Below are 25,461 nucleotides of genomic sequence, written 5' to 3'. Positions count from 1 at the left end.
TTTGTTCGTTACTTCATAATCTATAACTAGCTCGAAAATTTCACATTTTACTCATACTCATAACTTAAAGATCATCGTTGATTTTTTACTATATATTCAAATAATCTCCTCGCTCAAATCATTTTCTATATAGAAGTCTCTTTTTCTCTTCGTGATTTTACGATGAATAAAAAACACTAACCAACTAAAAAATGTAACAAACAAACGACAAAACAAAAAGAAAAGGAAAAAAAAGACGAACAAAATTAACTAGACGACACTGTTATGGACTAGTACTAATTGTAATCTAGTTGAGAAATAAAAGAAAAGGCTATATTTTAAACGGACTGAAAAATTGGCTATTGGGTAAAAAGTGGTTAATTTCGTAATTTATGGAAGAAATTGAGCTATTACTGTAATAAGTATGATTTTTTTCACCTGCCTTCTTCCTCTAAACGAGACTGCAATTTTCCCTCAAAAATAGTTCAAAGCTTCACGAAATGAACCCAAAATAACACTTACAGGTTCGAGAAATTCGTCAAATTTGGCCGGAAAAAATGGCTTCCGACGAAGGAACCAATTTAGATTCATCTCGGTTGAAATTTGGGACACCGGAGGCGTTGGAAGAGGTGCGGAATCTCACTGACGTTGGAGACATGACTAGACTTCTCCACGAGTGCATTGCATATCAACGAGCCCTAGATCTAGAACTGGATACTATCCTTTCACATAGATCTGACCTTGACAAGCAGCTTTCCGGCCTTCAAAAATCCGCTCAAGTTCTCGACATTGTTAAAGCTGACGCGGATCACTTATTCTCCAACATCAGTTCAACTTCTCTCCTTGCTGATCAGGTAAGCGCAAAAGTCCGTCAGCTCGATCTAGGTCAGTCGCGTGTTAACGACACTCTCCTTCGAATAGATGCTATCGTTGATCGCTCTAATTGTTTAGACGGTGTACGTAAGGCACTTGCATCTGAGGACTTTGAATCTGCTGCTAATTATGTTCAGACGTTCCTTCAACTTGACGCTAAGTACAAGGATTCAGCTGCTTCTGACCAGAGAGACCAGCTCCTTGCCTCTAAGAAGCAGCTTGAAGGGATTGTCCGGCGTAAATTGGCAGAAGCAGTTGATCAGCGTGATCACTCCACCGTTCTGCGGTTCATAAGGCTGTATCCTCCGTTGGCATTGGAGGAGGAGGGACTGCAAGTGTACGTGATGTATTTGAAGAAGGTAATTGCCATGAGATCGCGCCTTGAGTATGAGCAATTGGTTGAAATGATGAGTGATCAGCAGGGATCCAGCCAGAACCAGCTTAATTTTGTATCCTGTTTGACTAATTTATTCAAAGATATCGTCTTGGCTATTGAAGAGAATGATGAAACTTTAAGGAGCTTGTGTGGAGAGGATGGCATTGTTTATGCAATATGTGAACTTCAAGAAGAGTGTGATTCTCGTGGTTCTACTATTATAAAGAAGTACATGGAGTACAGGAAACTAGCGAAAGTGACTTCTGAGATTAATTCTTACAAGAGCGATTTGCTGTCTGTTGGAATCGAAGGACCAGACCCCAGAGATATCGAAGTATATTTGGAGGAGATCTTGTCTTTGACACAGTTGGGTGAGGATTACACGGGGTATATGATATCGAAGATTAGGGGTTTGAGTTCTGTTGATCCCGAATTAGGTCCCCGTGCCACAAAGGCTTTTAGGAGTGGTAATTTCAGTAAAGTTGTGCAAGACATTACCGGTTATTATGTGATATTGGAAGGATACTTCATGGTTGAGAATGTGAGAAAAGCTATAAAAATTGATGAACTCGTGTTCGATAGTCTCACAACTTCCATGGTGGACGATGTCTTCTATGTTCTGCAGAGCTGTTGTCGAAGGTCCATTTCCACTTCAAATATCAACTCTGTGATTGCAGTTTTAAGCAGTGCTGTAAGTCTATTAGGCGGTGAGTTCAATGAGGCTTTGCAACAGAAAGTCAGAGAGCCTAATCTTGGAGCCAAGCTGTTCTCTGGCGGCGTTGCTGTACAAAAGAATGGTACAGAGATTGCCACGGCTTTGAATAATATGGATGTGAGTGGTGAGTATGCATTGAAATTACGGCATGAGATTGAAGAACAATGTGCTGAGGTTAGTGCTAGATTCATGTATGATCACTCTAATTCAATGTTAGTCTAGTTTATAAAAATGTGCATGTGCTTTTTAAGAGGTGAATAAGTAAAGCTGTAATTTCGTTGTTCAACTTCATGTATGCTATGAAATACATGGGCGGATGGACTGCATGATGTGTTAATTCCAAAAACTAGAGCTGAAGGGGTTCACCATTAGTGATGAGACAAATCATCAGATGCAGAGAGAGATGTTTGGGAGAACTGACTTCCGTTTCTGTATTATGAAAATTGAGCTAAGAAAGTGGTTCAAGGAGAACTACTTATACAGTACAAGAGAAAATACCTAAGCTGCTATCCGACTAAGAACACTAACTAATCCTAACAGCCTGGCGACAGCTGTCCTAACAGAATGCTATGATTTACTGTACCACGTCCTTTTTAGTTCTAATCTGTTCTTTTTTTTGGGTAAAGTAATTAAATGATATTAGAAAGCATCAAAAAGATGCAATGTGCAAGAAAGCTGCTCCAAACAGAATACATGGGGCTAGCTTGGCAAAAACTTGAGAAATAGTCTAAAGGGGACCCTACTAGTACTGCTATACTGTACTAGAGAATAGAGATAGTGAATTAACAAAATCCAAAAAGTTATCCACACTGTTTACAGTGGCAAAAGAAAAAATGCCAACTAAATAAACTAACTAAACATTTGACCTTGAGTGCGCAAAAAGATGTTGATATTCCTTTAAAACATCTATTGTTTCTCTCCTTCCGTAGGCTCCAAAAAGTTGCTGCTGGGATCATTCTCCAGATCTTTCTGATGGATTTGTCAATTCTCCACAATATCCAGCTGGCATAGGCATCCTTGATGGTGTAGGACATTACCCATTGTAGGCTAAGCATAGTGTAGAAAAAATGCCACAGGTTAGCTTCTGCAGGGCAGTGCAAAAAAGGTGATTAACACTCTCATTGGTCTGCTTGCACATGACACATCTGTTGATGAGTATTACACCTTTTCTCCTGAGATTGTCTTGTGGTAGGGTTGCTTCCTTCAGGGTTGTCCAGTATAAACAAGATACTCTGAGAGGCTGCCTAGTTTTCCAGACATGTTTTCAAGGCCAAAATTGAAGAATCCTGTCATGCTCTTCAACCGCCAGTGTAGTGATTTCCAGAGTTTCTAGAACGGAAAGGATGTCATTAATTTCCCAATCCTGAAAGTTCCTTCTGAAAATAGGAGTCCAATAGTTCTCATCTCTGCACTTTTGTTGGAGGCTATCTGGAACAAGGAGGGGAAAGAGTCTTTAAGCATAGAGTTCCGTAGCTATTTGTCTTGCCAAAATCAGATCTCGAGTCCATTACCAGCTTTGAAGGATACTTTCTGGAAGAAATCATCTTGGAAACTACTTATATGTTTCCAGCCCCCAAAATCTAATCTGGTTAGCTTTTTTGGTTTTTGAGTGATAAGTAAGTTTTCTTTGGTAATAACTGTGAAATATTACCATTGCAACAAGAACCATTTACAGAATTAAGGAGCATCCAGTATCACCACCCCCTTCTAGGAAGATTGCAGCAAGTATCTAGACCTCAAGCAAAACAAAAAACAAACAAACCACACCAACAATCTAGTTACAAATTCTAGACACTAAGTGCATCTATGAGCTCTTTTGAAGCAGTGTAACGTATTTATCCTCCCCTAAATTTATGATGAGACCTAGAAATCATCAGACACAGAGAGAGATGTTTGGGAGAATTGACTTCCCTTTCTGTATTATGAAAATTGAACGAAGAAAGTGATTCAAGCAGAACTACTTACAGAATACAAGAGAGAGAAAATATCTAAGCTTGCTAACCAACTAAGAGCACGAACTAATCCTAACAACTAAGCCTTGTTCAGTGCTTGCTTCTTGCTTGATGTCCCTTCTTCTTCTGTTTCCAGTCACTTGCATTGTAGATTCTATTGCCATTGCTGCCTTCAGAGTCGGGATCCATGCTCTCTTTTCCATGGATAGTGTAAGTTACTGTACCATGCGCCGAGAGAGAAACGGAACCCTCACCCTATATCCATTTTTTCTGATTAATTTATTTGGTAAGTAAGTTGAACATTGAGTTCTAGAATGATAGTCTGTTGCGTCTATTTCGTGCCATAGTTTTGTGACATAAAAACTGCTGTGTTTCTGAGAATCCCTTGAACTTTAAGTATCCATATATAGCCTCAGATTCCATTGGGATAGACCATGTTTAGGTTACTCTTTTTTTTTTCTTTGCTTTCTCACCGTTACCTTTGAAATCTAGAATAATACCTGTTACATTCATCTCTTGCCTTGAATCTTTGAACATTAAAGATATTATTGGGGTTATGATTCATTCTGAAGCTAATCGCTTATCAAAAAAGATTACCTTCAGGATGAATTATAACCTCAAATTGCATTCAGAAGATACCATTTAGGTCATATTTTTCTTTATTATTTTCTACCTTTGGCTCTTTTACTGGTTTTAATTGGAGTGCATTGTCAGGTGTTTTCTGCACCAGCAGATAGAGAGAGGGTCAAATCATGTTTATCTGAATTAAATGAGACAAGCAATGGTTTCAAGAAGGCCTTGAACATTGGCTTGGAACAACTAGTGGCTACTGTGACGCCTCGAATTCGGCCAGTGTTGGATACTGTTGCAACAATCAGTTATGAGCTGTCTGAATCTGAATATGCTGACAATGAGGTAAATGACCCATGGGTTCAAAGGCTTCTCCATGCGGTAGAGACCAATGTGGCTTGGCTTCAACCATTAATGACTGCTAACAATTATGACTCGTTTGTACATCTGGTCATTGACTTTGTTGTTAAGAGGCTTGAGGTTATCATGATGCAAAAGAGATTCAGTCAACTTGGTGGTCTTCAACTTGACAGAGATATTCGAGCACTTGTGAGCTACTTCTCCAACATGACCCAGAGGACTGTTAGGGACAAGTTTGCTCGTCTAACCCAAATGGCTACAATATTAAACTTGGAGAAGGTCTCTGAGATTCTGGATTTCTGGGGTGAGAACTCAGGACCCATGACCTGGCGACTTACTCCAGCTGAGGTTAGAAGAGTGTTGAGTTTGAGGGTTGACTTCAAATCTGAGGCAATATCGGCTCTTAAGTTGTAAACCTTTTTATGGTTCAATTTTGTTCAATATCTCTTTATATGCTTGGTGTTGCCACATTTAAAATTTTCAGGTTTATTTACTTCTATAAGAGATTGTATTGGGCACGAAATCTATGAAATATTGTTCAATCGAACACTTCTTTTTCATTGTGAAATTTCTTCTCATTCCTTGTCTGAACATGTCTTTTTAGCATGATTCATCTTCTACCTTCTTTGATCGCAGTGATTATCTATGTATTAAAGATATGTGTGTCCAGGTATTACTTCTCAGAGAAGATATCGTGCATTTAGCTCCATTTGAAGATCACAGGTTGTGTTATGTTCTCAGAATTTAATCTGATTGTCCATTCAATTTTAGGCTGAGTTTGGCATTATTTGTTTGTTATTTGGATTGAGTTTCTTTTTGGGTAATCCAGTCACAACTGGAGGGCCATTGACTCCTCTTGCAATTTTACATTGTTTATCAATTGGTTTCAAATTGAATCTGTGTCACATGATATAATTTCTCTATTATATAAAAAGGCAATGAATCAGCTCATGGTTGACATGGTTTCTTCCTGTCATTCAGATCAAATGTAGGGATATTCTTCTGTGTTGTTTTAGCTTCTTGAATAATGTACTGAACTGAAAACATTCGGTTGTGCAAGTAAGGGGCTAAAGAATGAGCCTACCCCTTAACATAATTGGTAGCTATAAATATGTCATACTTATCTATTCCAGTTCCCTTCCTGTTATTTTGGGCATTTCTTGTTTTATTGACAGAGAGTGCTTTCCCTACGGGATTAACTGGTAGTTGTACTATGATGTCAGACAATGGCAATACTGTTGGTATGATTATAGGGATCATCTTGAAAGAAAGAGAAGTTCGCAACTTGTATCAAAATTCCAACTGATGCCTGTAGAAACTCATTTTAGACTGTAGGTTAAAGCTCATATAGCTCCTCCCAAGGCAAAGGGTTAACTATTATAATGTACTTTCTTCTCTGTCAAACACCACACTCGAATCTCTTCTACTACGAAACCAGTCATTAACTTTATGAATTTGTTTCTCATTCTTAGTTCATGATTCTACTTTTCCCGTCTCTGACTAAGTTGTGATGCTATTCTTTGTACATTATGAAAGGCTGGATAAATATTTTGCAAGGTCATTGAATGCTTCCTATTGAAACTTTGTAACTGGATATGCTCTGACTACTTGATTGAGGTAAAATCCTATATTCTTCCATTTACTTATGCATTAGACTTCTTTCTTTTTCTCTTTCAACATGCTGGAAAATGTTAAAGAGTTGCTGAATCTGTATGTAATAATGTGTTCTCGTCAAATTATTGAATCGTTTACACACTTTATTGATTGATTCGGCTTTATTAAGTGTTGGAGTTATATCATTGTGAAGCAGGTTTGTTGCTATTGCAATCACAAAACAACATTTCCATTGTTTTCTTTTTGGTCTAATCAATAACTGATGCTCCTTCCTACAATTAGTTGTGTTGCAGTGGGAAAAAAACTAGAAAGATGATCCCTTATTTGGTAGTACATTCTCAATTGCTATGAACTTGCTACTCTAGTTTCTTTAGATGATGTTTTTCTTATGGGATGGTAGGTTTGTATTCATAAACAGCGGTAAGATTGTGCTGGAACTATGTACATTGTGTCTAGAGTGTGAAAAACTCAAGTATAGTCTTATCTTAATCTGTAGGAATTGTAGGAGCTCTATGATAATTTAGCTTCATTCGCAAGTTTCATTCTACACAAAAAGTGAAACAAAAAATGTTGTTGGCCTTTATCATCTAGATATTCTTCTTCTCATTCTTTGAAGCATATCTCAGGTTCCTCTCTTGCCAAACGTCTCCATCTACAAACTGGTATAGTGTTCCACCATGTTATCTTTATTCGGTCTCAATCTGACCTGTTCCAGCTTCTCAAAAAATCAGCAGTGTTGTTTGTCATGGACCATTTGACTCCCAGAAAGTTGCAAAATAATTGCCAAATTTGATCTGTAATTGGACAGTAAAAAAAAAAGTGTGCTTGTTGTATTTTGCGTCTCTTCCTCTATAGGCTTTCGTGGGTTATTACCATCAGCTTGTTAACATTGATACCTGCAAGTGTCTGATTTTGTCCTTTTCTCAATGTGGATTTGGGCTGGCTGTTTTATTGATTTAGGCCTCAGTATTGAACTGTATATTAGTCTGAAAAGTGCTAAACATGACTTTTTAAGTCGGTGGGTCACGAGACGTGATGGTTTTCAACCCACTTCATTGTGTAGCTTGATAATTCACTATGTTTACCTGGTTTATGCAAGTTTATCCATCATTTCTCATTGTTAGTTGTTGACTCCACCACATTTTCAACCTTACCAGCTGTTAGCTCTGTTGCATTTGAGATGCACAGTACCTACATTTTCTACAATAGGTTGAAGACTTTTTTGTCCTTTCCTTTTATTTTATTGCTTCCAATGTTCAGTTTGTTGCAATTTTTACGACTTCAAGAAATTCTGTGACATAATTAGCCTTTGGTTTCATCGTCTATTGGGTCTACCAATACTTACTGTGGGTTCCACCCAACGCTTTCCCTTCATTTCTCTTCGTATGACTTTTTTCGGTAAAAAATATTATTGCTTCGATTCAATTTATATGATTATTTTAAATTTTAAAATTTGAATAATTTTATCTTTGATTATAAATTTGGGAATTTTTTTTTGAATAATACTTCAGATTGAAATTGTTGTTACGATACCAAACTTTATGAAAAAACTGTTACTCCTTCGATTATTTTATAGTATATTTTAAAGTTATATTTGTTTCAAACCTTTTCCCTTAAATTTTTCATACATTTTATATTTTTTTTGATTATTGATTATTGTAATAGTACTTTTTGTGTAGTTTATAAATATATAAATTTCATTTTATAAAATTGAAGATGTCATGCGCAAAATTTTGATCAAGCTTAATTGTTTGACTCTCGAAAAATGTAATGTGTCACATAAATTGAGACAGAGGGAGTAATTGATTATACTTGAAAATTGAAAACACATTTTAAGTTATATTTCAAATTAAAAAAATAACTTATAGTTTGTTTGTTAGCTCACTTTTAAAACATTATATTCAAATATAAATATTATCCACGTATTATAAAGAAAACTTACATAGATATCCTCTATTAAGAAAATATTTATCATTGATAACACTAATATTTTCTTTTTTCACGGGATACTTATAATACATATTAGAGAGATAAATTTTATCATATATTAGAGAAATACGTTTATCATATATTTTAATACACCTACATTATATTTATAATACATGTTAGAGAGAATAATTTGTAAACACAAATGATACAAATTTTATTTTTGGATACTACATTTAAACTTTTTTTTGAATAATACGTTTACAAAGTTTGCACCAGCTAATTAATGAAGATTTCTATGATAAAAAATATTGAATTTTAAATATTTCATATATATTATTGGGCTCGTACTGTGTACCGACTATTTTCTATTAGTGTAATATTGCAATATTCTTGTATTTTCTTTACATGTTCTACAAATTTAACAAACACTTGTTCCTAATACACATTACATTGCATGCTAAGGTACCTAGCATAAGCTACGTGACCCGATAGAAACCATTGATGCATAAAAGGCAGTGGATACTGTAACTTTCAAACTTTTGCCAATTGATATATGCAGTTATTATCTTGTCTCATCGTATGAATTAGACAAGATAGAATCTTGCACTTTTCCGCTACCTTTTTTTACACGAATTAGCAACATCGAGGCCTCATTCAAGTCGATTTTAATAATTACTTTTTACAGATTGATTGTAATTTTTCGTTTGTGTTAGACGGCGTGAGTAGCCTATAATTCTGGAGTGACGTTGATTTCATATCAAGTCAGCCATAGAATCCGCCTAACCACGTACTTTAGTCATCGCGCACAATACCTCCGTATCCCGCTTCTCCTGATTTAAGCATAAAATTATCTGATTTGATTTTCACATATCCTCAAGGAGGAAAAGACCAACTAACGATGAACAAGAAAATTTGTTATTCTATTGTTGATAGAAGGTAACAATGTTGAGTTGTGTTTTGTGTTGTGGAAATGAGGATATGTTATACGTCAAAACTAGGCATGAGCAGTGCCATCATAATTATGTTTGGCTTTACTTATTTATTACTAAAATATAGTTAAATAAACATTTGGAAGGCAAGTACTTCAAGTAGTATTATATTGAGTACTTAATCGAAATTCTAAATGATTTAGAAATAAATAAATTAAAGTGGTACTAGCAAACAATTTTAAAAATAAATAATCATAACAATAGAATGTTTTGGGTTCAAGATTTTAAATAATTTCGGAAACAAATAATCATAACCTTAACAGGTTTAGGGTTCATTAATTAAGTTTTTATTTGGCAATTAAGGTCAATGCAAAAAGCTCTGAGTTAATTATTTCAAAACTAAGAGATTATTATAATTAGGCATGAATCAAATATAAATTAAGATAGTTTTGATACTATTTATGATAGTTGCTTTATATTAAATATACATACATGTTACTTTATGATGTAAAAGAATACAATATCTTTTTAAAGTGTGTTTTTTATAAAATATTTTACACAATTTTATATTAAATTTGAGATATAGTTATCTATCTATAATAATTTACACGATGCTTTTTTTCCACCAGAAAAGATAATGCAAGAATATAAAGCTCCCAATTGTGTTTAAATGCAAATCATTTAATTAGTGTTGTATGTGGTATTAAGTGTTTTTTTGGCCTTTTATGTTAGAGATATTGCTAGTACTAATATTTATAAAAATGGTGACAAAATGCAAAAATCTAATATTATAATTGATTGTAAATGTAACTACTTCTCATTTAGGGTCTTTTGACTTGTAATTGATACATGATTTATTATTTAATGATAAATTAAATGGAAAAGGGTTAAAAATGTTCTCAACATATTAAAAATAGATTAAAAATGTCCTTTTTTCACCTATTAAATCAAAATTGTCCTTAAGGTTATTTTTAAAGTTAATAATGTCATTTTTTAACAGAATTATAATATGACATAAATAAAAAGTTTAAATTAAACACGTGGTGCTAAAGTATTGGTTCACATGAATTTTTGACCCAACTTAATAGTTGAGTGACTTTCTAAGTGAACCACCAATAGTTGAGTGACTTTTGAATTATAAAACAAAGTTGACTGACTTTTGAAGTGAACAATTCAAAATTAAGTGACTTTCTAAGTGAACAACTCAAAATTGAGTGGATTTGTAAGTGAACTATACAAAGTTGAATAACCTTATGAGTTATTAACTCGATGTTGTGCTCATGACTCAGTATTTTTAAATTGAAGCATATATTTATAACTAAAAGAACAAAAAAACTTTTAAATTTCGTGCCCTTAAACATATACGGTGAAAAATTAAAACTAAAGAATTGTTAAGAGTGTTTCATGATTTAATCTGTATTATATGTATAAAATTTTCTATAAAAAAGATATAATTTTTTGATAAAATGTGATCAATCAACCACTCTTCATCGTATCAAAAAAGGATGAAATATTCGAGCTAACACGAGAACATAGCAACAACTACTTTTGAACAACATAGACAATTTTGGCTTTTTGTGTGGTCCAACATCTTCCTTATTCTTTTCGAAGTTATATATATAGGCTGAATTGAAGTATAAATAATATAATATCCTTTAGACCTTTCATCGAAGGAAGGAAGAACTTATGTGAAGGGTGTTAAACGTTAAATTTATATTCCTTAAAGCTAAAATTTGACCTACATGCATGGTGTAATTTTCTAGCTAAGATCACTCTTAGAATGGATGTAGCTCCACCCATTGTAGAGTGGGATGTTGAATTGTCCCATATTGACGGAGCAGAGACAATTTGATACATTGAGTTATCCTAAGAATAATATTGATAAAACAAAATTTTACTTCGTCAATTTTTTCAACGAGAGAATCAAGTAAGTCCATATGTAGAGTTAAAAATACATTAAGAAAATATTACATTCTTCATTTCCACCAGCATTCTGTATTTTGTTGGGTATCTAGCAATTAGCATCCTCAATATATATATATATATATTATAAATTAACTATTTCTTCAAAACGTTGGTTACGCTAGTTTTTGCTAAAACCTTTTATCAAATAGAGCTAAGTAACGAAAATTTCAAGAAAATATATATATCGTATCACATCAACGAAAATATATATTGCAATTTTCTTGTAATTCTTTACATTTTTTACAAATTTTGCAATTTAACTAACTCTAATATTTTTTGTTCCTAATCCACATTACGTTGCATGCTTAGGATACCAAGCATAGGCAACGTGACCCATGTTTGCTAGAAGCCACTGATGCATAAAAGGCGGTGGATAATCTAATATCACTGGGTTTTGATTTTGTTTTCTCTCTAACTTTGCCAATTGATCTGAGCAGTTGTTACTTTGTCTCAATGTACGAATAAAACAAGTGTCAACCTCAGACAATAGAATCTTGCAATCTTCTATGACCTTATAATCAGGATGATTTGCAGCTACTTTTTTGGCACCACTTAGTAACATCAAGGCCTCCTTCGACTCGGTTTCAATAATAACTTTTTTCAAGTAGCAATGTTTCACTTGTCTTAGGCCTCGTCAATAGCCTACAACTCTGGAGTCAGACTCGACGTTGCCTTTATATTAAGTCGACCATGGAATCCATCTAACCACGTTCCTTTGTCGTCACGTGTAATGACTCCGTATCTTGCTTCTCCTGATTTAGGCATAAAACTGTCATCTCTGTTGATTTTCACGTATCCCGGAGCAGGGAAAGACGAAGTAACTAAAAACGGAGAATTTCATTTTTTGATTGTTTGATCGAAGGTGACAATGTTGAGTTATGTTTTGTGTTGTGGAAATAGAAATATGTTGTACATAGCATGAACAATGCCATGTATAGATTCAACTACCATCGTATAGCTTTTATATAATCTAATTTAATTTTAAAAATATCGAATTAATATAATCTAATTTTAACTTTAAAAATTAGTCAAATTGACTTTTGAAAAACGTAACATGACAAATAAAAGTGGTCTGAAGGAGTACGTGTTTGCAAGTGAGTTCTGAGGGCCAAGCCTTTTCTCCGAGAGTATTCTGGTATGATTTATGAATGTATTAAGCAAGAACTTAGAAAAGGTGAAAGTAAATTTGATGCTCAAGAAAGTTGTATATTGTTGTTGTATTACTTGAGATGATAATTTTGTGTAAGAAGGTACATTGGCGATACAATTACTGGTTAGTTTTGAGCTACATTTTCCATTCTAGTTTCTATTTTCAGAGAACTTGTCCAAGGCTAGTGTAACAACCAGATAGTGAACGATCATTCAACAATGAACACTAATTGAAAGTGGCCGAAATGAGCACCTAGCCCTTATGGGAATCGAACTTGTGTCTTCAACATGAAAAACTATGTACTAACAAGGAACAAAAAACTATTTTCATGTTGACCTCTACCTGATTGACATTTTGTTGTCCAAGTGACAAAGGTTGCCAGCTATGGAACCATTCGAAATGACAAGAGATGAAAAATGCAATGACATACCAAGTGAAATCTCACGAGGTTGGTTATGTTAAAATGTACGCAAACTTTACCACTATCCCCCAAAGATGGACATGCTTGTCAGGAAAACAATTCATTATTATTTCTATTTCATGATTACAAAAAGAATAAAGAATATATTGCATACACAAATAATTACACTATGTTCTTTTTTTTACCTGATCAAAATTAAAAGAATAGAAAAGTGAAACAAACATAATTTTACATTCATATACTATATATATCCGCCTTAGAACCTTGAACGCTTGCATTCAGGAGAAAAGCCTTGAGAGAACCTATTAGCATCTGCACAGTAATTGTAGATCATGTACTTCTGCTGAACCCATCGTATTCTATTTCTTCCATTAGCGTTCAGTTGTTGCGTTTGCCATGTCTCATCATTGTTTACTGACTCAGTCTTAGAACCTCCACAAGACGAAGTAGACGTAGCAGCTGACCAAACACAAGCATTTGTATTGAAATTCCTGTAAGAAGCTGTAAACGGAGCCATAGACCAATCTGTCTTCACCCGTCCTCCTTGTGTAGCCCAATCATCAGCATTCCATAGACTCGCGTAAACTCTCATTGCTTGATTCTTTGGGTATGCAACACCAAGTGCTTCGTGGTTGTTGAACACTCTAATTGGGATATTATCCACCAAAAATCTGAAAAAAAAATCCCCAAAATGTCAGACATTATATATCAGTAAATATTTGTAATTGTTTTGTTTATCTTGTTACGTACATGATCCGTTGAGAGTTCCAAACAATAGAGTAAGTGTGGAACGACGAAGTTGGATCAAACCAGAGACGAAATTGTTGTTCTTTATTGCCTTTTCCTTGAGAGTAAACATTGGTATGAACCGTGTAAGGTAGTCCTGATGAATTTCCTAGAAACTCAAAATCAATTTCATCATGCCCTGCTCCTTGAGAAGACAACTGCAAATTACACCCAAAAAAAAACATACTTGAGTCAACATGTTCTTGTTTTTGTTTAATTAGTTATAGTAGGAATACGAAAAGTGTGTTATTACTTACATAGAATGTGGTGACAGTGCCAGCAGAATTTCCAGGTACGAGTTTAAGCTGCATATCGAACCTTCCGAATAAATACTCATTCTTAGACTGAAATCCGGAACCTGAAATTTTATCAAGTGACAATGTGAGAAGGCGCCCTCCATCTTGTATCTGAGCGCGCTGGTCACCAAACGTGACCGCCGCGTCTTGGTAGAAATTATCAGCGGAAACAGGGGATAGTAAGACTAGTGTAAGAAGAGAAAGCTGCAGCAACATTATAGAAAATTAGAGTAGTGATTTAAAGGGATAAATTAGAATTTGTTATTGTGAATGTGTGTGTTTTGAGATGAGAATATATATAGTAAAGTTTGATAAAGGGATGAGGAAGAATCGAAGAAGGGGAATTAAATTGAATAAAATGAAGCAAAATAGCTGTGAATTGAAAGGATTGAAATGTAACGCGTTTGTTTGGCCTTGGGAGATATTAAGGGGGCTGCGGTTTCGGAAGTATATGGTGGGTGGGGGCAGCTATTAGATCAAACCTCACTCGACAGTGTTAAAAAAAATACATATGTTATAGACTTTTAAATTTAGATGGTATTATTTTTAATAATATTGGACTATAAGTTATTATTTTTTACAATATTGAATACTATTTGTAAAAAAAGTAAATTTTTTCATGAAGATGAAGAAATTAATGACATATTTGAAGTACTATATTTCATGAAAAATAATTTAAAATAAAAATAATTATATTATTAATTAAAAATTAAAAAAATCAATTATATAAAAGTTATTAACAATTTAAATTTAAATCCCAATTAATTTTTACTTTAAACCACTAATATGTTTGAACCACTCCGGATTAGATCCATATGGGTTGGGTGACACCAATAACCCAAAATTGACATTATTCTACCTAACACGCTAATTGTATTCACCCTTTGCAATATCAGGTTCATAATTTAATATTTTTAAAGCGGAGCATAAATTTATATTTTTGAATTTTATAATCATTTTAAATAAAAGATATGTTGAATGTTACAAATCTTAAATATGTTATGTAAAAAAATTATTAAACAAGACAAATAAATCATATCAGATGAAATAACAAATATGAAGCTACAAGTTTAAAATTATAATTACGACTTTAAATTTCGAATCCGTCCATTAATATTAATTTCTAGGTGGATGCCGCGTATAATCAGAACCATTCAAACATTCTAGATCTACAAAGGAATAAAAGATTAAAAAATAATTCGGTACCGATGCAAAATCATGTTTTTTGGTTTCAGAATTGACCACAATGTCGGTGATATGCGTCTGACTTTATTATTTTTTTTTGTCAAAACCAAAATTTACTCCTTTTTATTTAAAAAAAAAAACAAACAAACTTCTACTTTTACAGGTAATTTTCAATAGGTAAGAAATCCCCTATTTTGGTTACTAAATAGGTGGATGAATTATAAATAGAAAATAGATGGTTATGATGAAAAAAGTTTTAGCTTTGCAAAAATTATGTAATCAAATAAATTCATTTAATCTCTTCATATTTTAAGTAATGCTGATATTATAAATTTAATTGAGACTGTTTGAATCAACCCGAATCCAATATTACATAACTATTGAATCAAGAAAAAGCAGTAGAACGAAGGGTATTTGTTAGACCCGCAATCTACTTGATCTAACTACGTGCAGACATGCCAAGGACTTGGGCATTGGTCTTGGCATGGATGATGGCAAAACAGTGCAACACAAGTTCAAGGTGCTTGGGTGTTGGCAAGGCAGCTTGAACGTGCATGGTTTACGTGCGGGCTAAGGGCGTTGGCAAGACAGCATGTTGACTTGATGAAGCAAGGCTGTGAAGACTTGGCAAGGTCAAAGACAAAGGCAGTTCACCCGAAATTGCTGAAATAAAACTAAGTGTGGAAGACAGCTAAAATATTCTAAGTGTTGGAAGCTGGCAGGATTATTCTAAGTGTTGGAATGAAGCCTGAAATATTCTAAGTGTTAGAATATTAGTATTTCGTGTAGATAAGAATGTAATTTGAATTAGATTCTATCTGTTGGAAATATAGCTGTTGGAAAGTTAGTTTTGAACCCTGGGCTGACATGTGTCGGACAGGTGTCATGTGTAACCGCCGCATGTAACCGCTTGTAACTGCCATTGTGCAGAATTTTGATTTAAGGTGGAAATTCGTCTAAGGCAAGGGACAGAGAGTTCTTTAGCCTTAGACTGATTTGTGAAGCCTTCCTTTGTATTAATTATCGATTAATAAAGGTTGGGACTTAGTCCTGTAAACGCTGCCTGTTTATTGTTTGACATTGCTGTTTAAGTATTTCTATACTTAGTCAATTCTGTGGGTGTAAGTAGGCTGAAGTATTACAGACGCTGTAAGACTGCCTAGAGTGGTGTGCGAGAAAAACAAATTGACCCTCTTTCAATTGGTATCAGAGCACGGTTAAACAATGGTGAAAAACGCAGAACTATGGGAGTTGGCACGAAAAATTGAATCCTTCGTCGGGTTTACTGAAGATGTTCTGGCAGACCCTACGTTTGTGGATTTATTCACACAAATCATTGAGTTGAGAGTGGACGCTGAGAAAGTTCAGGGAGAAATTGGTGGATATCGACAAAATGTTGATAACCACATCACTGAAATCTTGGACTTTCGTGCTACAACTACACAGAAATTGGAGGGACTGCAGAAGGAAAATGAGAACCTTCGTGCAGAACTCGTCGTTTTGTGTCGGGCTGTGGCTGCGTTGAGTTTGACTCGTGTTGAATTATCTAAGGTTAAGATTCCAGATCCTAAAGCCTTCAGTGGCGCAAGGAGTGCTAAAGAACTTGAAAATTTCATATGGGACATGGAACAGTACTTTACCGCTGCAAGAGTGCCGGACGCTGATAAGTTAAACATTACCACAATGTACTTGTCGGGTGATGCGAAACTTTGGTGGAGGACTCGTAATGCAGACGACGTAAGTGCTGGTCGTCCTAGAATTGATACATGGGATAAGCTTATAAAAGAAATGCGCGATCAATTTCTTCCTAGCAATGCATCTTGGCTTGCAAGGGATAAATTGAAAAGGTTAAGGCAGACGGGTTCAGTGAGGGAATATATAAAAGAATTTACCTCTGTGATGTTAGACATACAAAATATGTCTGATGAGGATAAACTTCACAATTTCATTTCGGGCATGCAAGGCTGGGCTCAAAACGAACTACGAAGGCAGAATGTTAAAGATCTGCCTGGGGCAATTGCTGCTGCTGATTCGTTGGTAGATTTCCGGACGACTCGTCCTTCGACAGATGTCCCTTCTACTTCGAAAAATAAGAAAAAGAATGAAAAGAAAGGGGAATGGAGAAAGGATAGTCGTAAAGAGAATGCAAACGATAAAGGAAAGGCACAAATGAAGGATGGGAAAGACAGACCCAAGAGTAAAGATGGAAACTCTAAAGGCTGTTGGACTTGTGGTGGTCCTCATTTGGCCAAATCTTGTCCAAATCGGGAAAAAGTGAATGCTTTGCTTGCTGGTAATGTGAATCAAAGGGAGGAGGATGAAGAAATCGTGGCTGCAATGGCAAACCCATTGGGATTATCCTTCAATCACATTATGGGGATCAATAATGTTGGAGAGATCTCTAGCACTTCGAATCCTCATGCTTCCTTAATTCATATAGAAATGAAAGTGAAGGAACAATGTGTGATGGCAATGGTTGATACAGGGGCCACACACACGTTTGTAGATGTGAAGATTGCTACAAAATTGGGGCTGAAGTTGTCTAAAAGCCCTTCCTACGTAAAGACAGTCAATGCTAAGGCACAAGCCATTGTGGGCATGGCTTATAGTGTGTCTATGTCGACTGGAAATTGGGTGGGAAAACATAATTTGATGGTGATGCCGCTTGGAGACTTTGAAATTATACTTGGGATTGATTTCCTAAGAAAATACCAGTTTGTTCCGTTTCCTCACTTAGATGGAGTGATGGTAATGAGTGGAAGTGATGCTGGTTTTCTGAAGGGTGTTCATCCGTTTGGAAACATTAATAAAGTTGCGAAGAAGAAAGACAAGGAAATGTTGTTGTCTGCTATGTCGATTGACAAAGGGCTGAAGAAGGGTGATGAAACTATACTTGCTACCTTGGTCGAAATTAAACCTGATGTGAAGATGAAAGTGCCTGATTGTGTTGCTGAATTACTTAAACAGTATGCTGATGTTATGCCACCTGAATTACCAAAGAAATTACCACCAAGGAGGGATATTGATCACAAGATTGAGTTGCTGCCTGGTACGGTTGCCCCTGCACAGGCTCCTTATCGTATGGCTCCTAAAGAATTGGTTGAACTACGCAAACAATTGAATGAATTGCTAGATGCTGGATTGATTCAGCCGTCTAAAGCTCCATATGGCTCCCCTGTTCTATTTCAAAAGAAACAGGATGGAACAATGAGAATGTGTGTAGACTACCGAGCGCTGAATAAGGCAACTATAAAGAACAAATATCCGGTTCCGTTGGTGCAAGATTTAATGGACAGGTTAAGCAAGGCATGCTGGTTCACAAAACTTGATTTGAGGGCAGGCTATTGGCAGGTTAGGATAGCAGAGGGTGATGAACCAAAAACAACATGTGTAACTAGATATGGTTCCTATGAATTCCTTGTAATGTCGTTTGGGCTGACTAATGCCCCGGCAACATTCTGCAATTTAATGAACAATGTACTGTTTGACTACCTTGATGACTTCGTTGTTGTTTACTTAGATGATATTGTTATATATAGTCGAACGTTGGAAGAACATGTTAATCACCTAAGTCTGGTTCTGTCTCAATTGAGAAAATACACACTTTATGTCAAGATGGAAAAGTGTGAATTTGCTCAACAAGAGATAAAGTTCTTGGGGCATCTTGTTAGTAAAAACCAAGTTCGAATGGATCCTAAGAAAGTGCAGGCCATTGTTGATTGGCAGGCACCTCGTCATGTGAAGGATTTGAAGTCGTTTCTTGGCTTGGCTAACTATTATCGAAAGTTTATTGCTGGTTACTCAAAGAAGGCAGCGTCTTTGACAGATCTGTTGAAGAAAGATGCAAAATGGGTTTGGTCCGAACAGTGTGAAAAAGCATTTCAAAATTTAAAGAATGCTATTGCATCAGAACCTATACTCAAATTGCCTGATTTTGAGTTACCGTTTGAAGTACACACTGATGCGTCAGACAAGGCGATTGGTGGCGTATTAGTGCAGGAAGGTCATCCAGTAGCCTTCGAAAGTAGAAAGTTGAATGATGCTGAACAAAGATACTCAACACATGAGAAAGAAATGGTTGCGGTGGTACACTGTTTGCAGGTTTGGAGAGTCTATCTCTTAGGCACTCGATTTGTGGTAAGAACTGATAATGTAGCAAATACATTCTTCAAAACACAGAAAAAGTTGAGTCCTAAACAAGCACGGTGGCAAGAATTCCTGGCAGAATATGATTTCATGTGGGAACATAAACCAGGAAAACACAACCAGGTTGCTGATGCGCTGAGTAGGAAAGAAGTGTTTGTTGCAGTATATTCAATTTCAAAACTGGAAACTGATTTCTATGATAGAATCAGGTTGTGTGCTGCAAATGATTCGTTATATGTTAAATGGATGGGTCAGGTGCAGGAGGGCACAATGAGACGGTATTGGATCGAGGACGATCTGCTCTATTTTAAAGGGGGGAGAATCGTTGTGCCAAATCAGGGCGGGTTGCGCAAAGACTTGATGAAAGAAGCGCATGACTCCGCTTGGGCTGGACATCCAGGCGTTGAAAGGATGTTAGCCTTACTGTCTCGTATGTATTTTTGGCCGAAAATGGAAGACGATATAGAAGCGTACGTTAAGACTTGTCATGTTTGTCAAGTTGACAAGACAGAACGTAAAAAGGAAGCAGGGTTGCTGCAACCTTTGCCTATTCCTGAAAGGCCATGGCTATCGGTAAGCATGGATTTCATTTCTGGATTCCCTAAAGTAGATGGCAAAGCATCTATCATGGTGGTAGTTGACAGGTTTTCAAAATATTCTGTTTTTATTGCTGCTCCTGAGTTATGCTCATCTGAAGTTGCTGCTGAGTTATTCTATAAACATGTGATTAAATACTTTGGTGTTCCGGCTGACATTGTGAGTGATAGAGACACAAGGTTCACGGGTAGATTTTGGACAGCATTGTTCAATATGATGGGAACTGAATTAAAATTTTCTACTGCAAATCACCCACAAACAGATGGACAGACGGAAAGAATTAATCATTTGTTGGAAGAGTACTTGAGGCACTATGTGACTGCAAGTCAATGGAATTGGGTGGCATTGTTAGACACTGCGCAGTTTTGCTATAATCTGCACAAGTCGTCTGCAACAGAAATGAGTCCTTTTGAAATCGTCTTAGGCAAACAGCCTATGACGCCATTAGATGTTGCTAAATCTAAAAATCAGGGAAAGTGTCCAGCAGCATACAGAGTTGCAAGGGACAGACTTGAAATGTTATCTGAGGCACAAGATAGCTTGCGCAAGGCTCAGCATCGCATGAAGAAGTATGCTGACCAGCATCGTCGCTCAGTTGAGTTCAGTGTGGGGGACAAGGTGTTGCTGAAACTTACCCCACAAATCTGGAAACAGATTGTAAGTAAGACCAGATATCGGGGTTTGATACCTAAGTATGATGGTCCATTCGAAGTGGTAAAACGAGTGGGCGAAGTTGCTTATAGGTTGAAGCTGCCAGAAAGGTTGAAAATTCACCCCACCTTCCATGTGAGTTTCTTAAAACCTTACTTTGCAGATGAAGATGATCCGGACAGGAACAGATCAAAGAGGGCTCCTCCATCAGTACCTACACAGTATGATGCTGAAATTGAGAAGATCCTTGATCACCGGGTTTTGGGCACGAGTAAGAAGAATACTAAGACTGAGTTCTTGGTCCATTGGAAAGGCAAGAGTGCAGCAGATGCTGTTTGGGAGAAAGCAAAAGACCTATGGCAGTTTGATGCTCAAATCGATGACTATCTCAAAACAGTCTCGATGAGGACATTGAGTTCAAGTGGTGCGGGTGGTCTGTTAGACCCGCAATCTACTTGATCTAACTACGTGCAGACATGCCAAGGACTTGGGCATTGGTCTTGGCATGGATGATGGCAAAACAGTGCAACACAAGTTCAAGGTGTTTGGGTGTTGGCAAGGCAGCTTGAACGTGCATGGTTTACGTGCGGGCTAAGGGCGTTGGCAAGACAGCATGTTGACTTGATGAAGCAAGGCTGTGAAGACTTGGCAAGGTCAAAGACAAAGGCAGTTCACCCGAAATTGCTGAAATAAAACTAAGTGTGGAAGACAGCTAAAATATTCTAAGTGTTGGAAGCTGGCAGGATTATTCTAAGTGTTGGAATGAAGCCTGAAATATTCTAAGTGTTAGAATATTAGTATTTCGTGTAGATAAGAATGTAATTTGAATTAGATTCTATCTGTTGGAAATATAGCTGTTGGAAAGTTAGTTTTGAACCCTGGGCTGACATGTGTCGGACAGGTGTCATGTGTAACCGCCGCATGTAACCGCTTGTAACTGCCATTGTGCAGAATTTTGATTTAAGGTGGAAATTCGTCTAAGGCAAGGGACAGAGAGTTCTTTAGCCTTAGACTGATTTGTGAAGCCTTCCTTTTTATTAATTATCGATTAATAAAGGTTGGGACTTAGTCCTGTAAACGCTGCCTGTTTATTGTTTGACATTGCTGTTTAAGTATTTCTATACTTAGTCAATTCTGTGGGTGTAAGTAGGCTGAAGTATTACAGACGCTGTAAGACTGCCTAGAGTGGTGTGCGAGAAAAATAAATCGACCCTCTTTCAGTATTCAAAAAGGTTAAATTGTTAATTTGGAACATAAGCTCAATTAATTACTAGCTAAAAGGATAATGGGTGGTAGAACTATGATTACAAGCTTATATGAATTGTAATTTTTAAAATTGATTAGAGAGCTTCATATGCTAATATTGCTTTGCGTTATATTAATAGACTATAAAAGTTTTGGTGAACGAACATTGATGCCTATTTTGTGTTAGTTTTTAATTATTATACCTTAAGATAAATAAAATATTTTTTTGTAGAGTATAATCTTTTATTTTTTTACATAATAATATTCCATAAGTTATACTCGATACCTTTTAAGAACGTATATTTCACTAGATATAAGTTTCATTACTAAAGAAAAAAATTATAGACTAGTCAATTAAAACCACGAATAATTCAATTTTTGCTCCCATTAGAACTCATTAAAGGGAAAAAATATTCATTAATTTAGATAAAGGGATTGACGGTATTCTCCCACTACAAAAGTATAAAACTTGAATAGTACATATATCATTTAATCAAAAAAAATAAATAAGCAACCTTTTATTTTATTGGTAATACAACAAAACAAAACAATAAAGAATTTCACACACAAAAACAATCAATCGCATAACCAGCTTACATATTCATCGAGTTTCGAACCATACGTAATTAAATTAAATTCGATTTTTTAAAACCTTGATCGTTTACACTCTTGTGAATATCCTTGAGGAAACCTCTTAGAATCCGCGCAATAATTATAAACCATATGTTTGCTCTGTACCCATCGGACCCTGTTCCGACCCTTAGCATCAAGCTCATGTGTCTCCCACGACTTAGCACTGTTCGTGGATTCAGTAGACCGTGAGGCACATGAGGAAGCGCCTGATTTAACGACGCAGCCATCAATGTTAATGTTCCTATAATAGGCAGTAAATGGTGCTTGTGACCAATCAGTTTTGACTCTACCACCTTGTGTAGCCCATTCATCTGCATTCCATAAACTACAATAGACTTTCATTGGTTGACTTTTGGGGTATGCAATTCCAATGCTCTCATGGTTGTTGTATACTCTAATTGGAATCTGATCCACCAAAAACCTGATTTTCATAATCAAACATGTAAGTATCTACCAAGGTAAACATATCACTGTAATAAAGAAGTTACTCCAATTACTAGTAGCGCGGGAGTCAGAATTATCATTAAGAAGATCAAAAATGAATACGTAAGCACATAGATCGAAGGAGTTCAGTATTTACTATATATACATTAAAAAAAAGGTTTAAAAGTTAAATAGTGTTGTCCTAATGATGCCATTGGCTCTGCGCCCCCTCTTATGTACTCCATTTGTTTCAATTTATATGATCACATTGACAGATTAGAAATTTGAAATTAATAAATTTGTATAGATATCTCAAATCACTATAGGACGATTGAATTTATAATTAATTACTATTTATTATATTCTTTTGAAAAACTATTAAGTTCACGTGAACTTATAGGTGATGATCGATACTCGAAGTCTAGATCCACCCTTGACGTGGAGCAGTTTGATTGTGACAAAGTTTGAGGATAAAAAATAAGATTTTTAAAACTTATAGTATCAGATATGTAATAAATTTGTGTGACTCTAAATCATACTAATAAAGAAATATGAGTTTCCATGGACGTCCGGTCGATTCAATTTTTAATGGATTTCATCCATTGTAAATTCACTTTTTTAGTAGCGACCTCCGAAACATGCCATTTTAAATATGCTTTATTATTTGTGTGAGACTATAATCATGAATAAATGGGTAAATGAAAAGTTCATATAAGAAATATGTCATTTTTTTTGAAAAAAAATTACGTACAAGTATAGCGCCTTACACTATGCGGTTAGCGTTCCAAACAATGGTGTAAGTGTGAAATGCTGCAGTTGGATCGAACCAAAGGTGAAATTGTTGTTCTTTGTTTCCTTTTCCTTGAGAATAAACATTGGTGTGTACCGTATAAGGCTCACCAGTCACATTTCCCAAGAACTCGAAATCGATCTCATCGTGTCCTTCTCCTTGTGACGATAGCTAAAAAAATATTTTTAAACGTAGCAGTTATTTACAATCAATTAATTCAAAAATAATTCATGAGAAAAAAAAGAGTTGAATAACGACTTACAAAGAACGTGGTGACAGTGCCAGCAGAGTTTTTAGGGACGAGTTTGAGTTGCATGTCGAATCTTCCGTAGAGATATTCATTTTTCGATTGAAAACCCGACCCGGAATAATTATCAAGTGACAAAGAGAGACCTTTACCTCCATCTAATATTTTACCACGTCCATCACCCCAAGTGATTTCTGTAAGGTCATTAAAATTACCAGCTGCTAATACAGCCACTAAATTGCCCATTAATACAATGGAAATTAAAAGTAAATGAGAATTAGCCATTTTTTTTCAAATTAGCTGAAATATTATTGTTGAAGAGAAATAATGATGATCTTTTGGATTGGTTTAGTAGTCTTTTTATAGGTGGACTATAAAGAAGGGAATTATTAATTATTAATTATTTATTCCTTTATGAACATGATAGGAAAATGGGCAATTGGGTTACAATAATTATTGAGCTGGAAATTAAATAACAACTTTAATTTATTCATAATTCTCATTGCAAGCTAGAATAATGTTTGCGCGTTATTTCTGTTTTTGATAATAGATTATTAGTATATGGTTTATATTATCATATGTTAAAGTCAGAATTTTCTATAAGACGGTTAAAAATGTGAAGTAAATTTATAAAGAAGCCAAAGAAAATTTGACATTTTCTATATATTAATAGCGTAATTTTTTATCAATTTTTTTTTTTGAATGTACCTCTCGATCCTATCTGACTCCACTCCATCTTTAATATTTTAATTTAAATGAGCTCATCTGAAGATACATTTTCCCCTTGTGAATTATAGTAGTCGTTACCTATTATGATACAGCTATTAATATTAATATTAATATTAATATTATTATTATATGAAAATGTCATGTGAATACGTGAGGTTTTTCCATTATGTTTTAGCTTAAAATTAAAGCACTTATGTTCCATGAATAGCGATTTTGTAATGTTTGTGGTATTAAGGAAAGTCTCTTTTGCAATTTAGCTAATAAATAACTGTCAGAAGCACTACCAAAATCTTAGTCAGATTTTTTTTTTTTAGTTTACCATTTAGATTTTATTTCTATATTTAAAAAAGTTATGTAAATATAAATCTCAAAAAACTTATTCTTCTGGATAATGTTAGATTAGATCTAATGTTTACTCAATCGATTGTCTTGTGATGATGCTAATGACTTGCTAATTGTTATATTTTAATTTTTTATCTAACATTTTTACAAGATTTTTAGTTTGGTGAAAAAAGATATTTAAATCGTAGTTTAAAATGCTCGTAGAAATAGTCACTTACTAAATAATTATCTCCCGAAAAGATTATTTGATAGCTTTTGACATGAGGAAGCATTTTCTCCTAACAAATGATACCAGAATTTAAGGTGTTGGATGGGCGATTAACGTTGGATAACACCAACATCCCTAAAGCAACACCCACTAGGGGATTGGGAAGATGATCAGATGAGTCGGAGTCATAATCGAATATGTATTTGCTTTAATTTGTGGGACTTAATTAAGAAATGAAGTTACATTCGTACTATTAACTATATACAATTTTAGGTTGATGATAAACGCTTGATCCTAATCGGAATTTATTATTGATTAATTTTTTTATCCGAATAAAACTTAATATCTAT

The 25,461-nt window shown here is 35.2% G+C and overlaps 3 protein-coding genes across 3 annotated transcripts; 1 reads left to right on the top strand and 2 right to left on the bottom strand.

The window, feature by feature from the left end:
* The first annotated feature begins 396 nt into the window (after positions 1 to 396).
* On the top strand, positions 397 to 5,393 carry LOC101254812 (conserved oligomeric Golgi complex subunit 4). The gene is made up of 2 exons (XM_004243180.4): positions 397 to 2,117; positions 4,610 to 5,393. Exons 1-2 carry the CDS (start codon positions 537 to 539, stop codon positions 5,237 to 5,239), a joined length of 2,211 nt encoding a protein of 736 aa, XP_004243228.1. The 5' UTR covers positions 397 to 536; the 3' UTR covers positions 5,240 to 5,393.
* Positions 5,394 to 12,920: 7,527 nt separating this feature from the next.
* tXET-B2 (xyloglycan endo-transglycosylase) lies at positions 12,921 to 14,183 on the bottom strand. Its single transcript, NM_001247278.2, has 3 exons — positions 13,877 to 14,183; positions 13,584 to 13,777; positions 12,921 to 13,504 (listed from the first exon to the last, which is right to left on the bottom strand). The coding sequence occupies exons 1-3, from the start codon at positions 14,129 to 14,131 to the stop codon at positions 13,090 to 13,092; spliced, it is 864 nt and encodes a 287-aa protein (NP_001234207.1). The 5' UTR covers positions 14,132 to 14,183; the 3' UTR covers positions 12,921 to 13,089.
* Positions 14,184 to 22,227: 8,044 nt separating this feature from the next.
* Positions 22,228 to 24,195, bottom strand: LOC101255416 (probable xyloglucan endotransglucosylase/hydrolase protein 16). The gene is made up of 3 exons (XM_004243182.5): positions 23,848 to 24,195; positions 23,563 to 23,756; positions 22,228 to 22,793 (listed from the first exon to the last, which is right to left on the bottom strand). Exons 1-3 carry the CDS (start codon positions 24,115 to 24,117, stop codon positions 22,385 to 22,387), a joined length of 873 nt encoding a protein of 290 aa, XP_004243230.1. The 5' UTR covers positions 24,118 to 24,195; the 3' UTR covers positions 22,228 to 22,384.
* Positions 24,196 to 25,461: the final 1,266 nt, after the last annotated feature.

This window comes from Solanum lycopersicum, chromosome 7 (assembly GCF_036512215.1).
Source record: "Solanum lycopersicum chromosome 7, SLM_r2.1".
NCBI lineage: Eukaryota > Viridiplantae > Streptophyta > Magnoliopsida > Solanales > Solanaceae > Solanum > Solanum lycopersicum.
The sequence above is the reverse complement of the archived record's forward strand: the minus strand, read 5'-3'. Positions and strand labels throughout refer to the sequence as shown.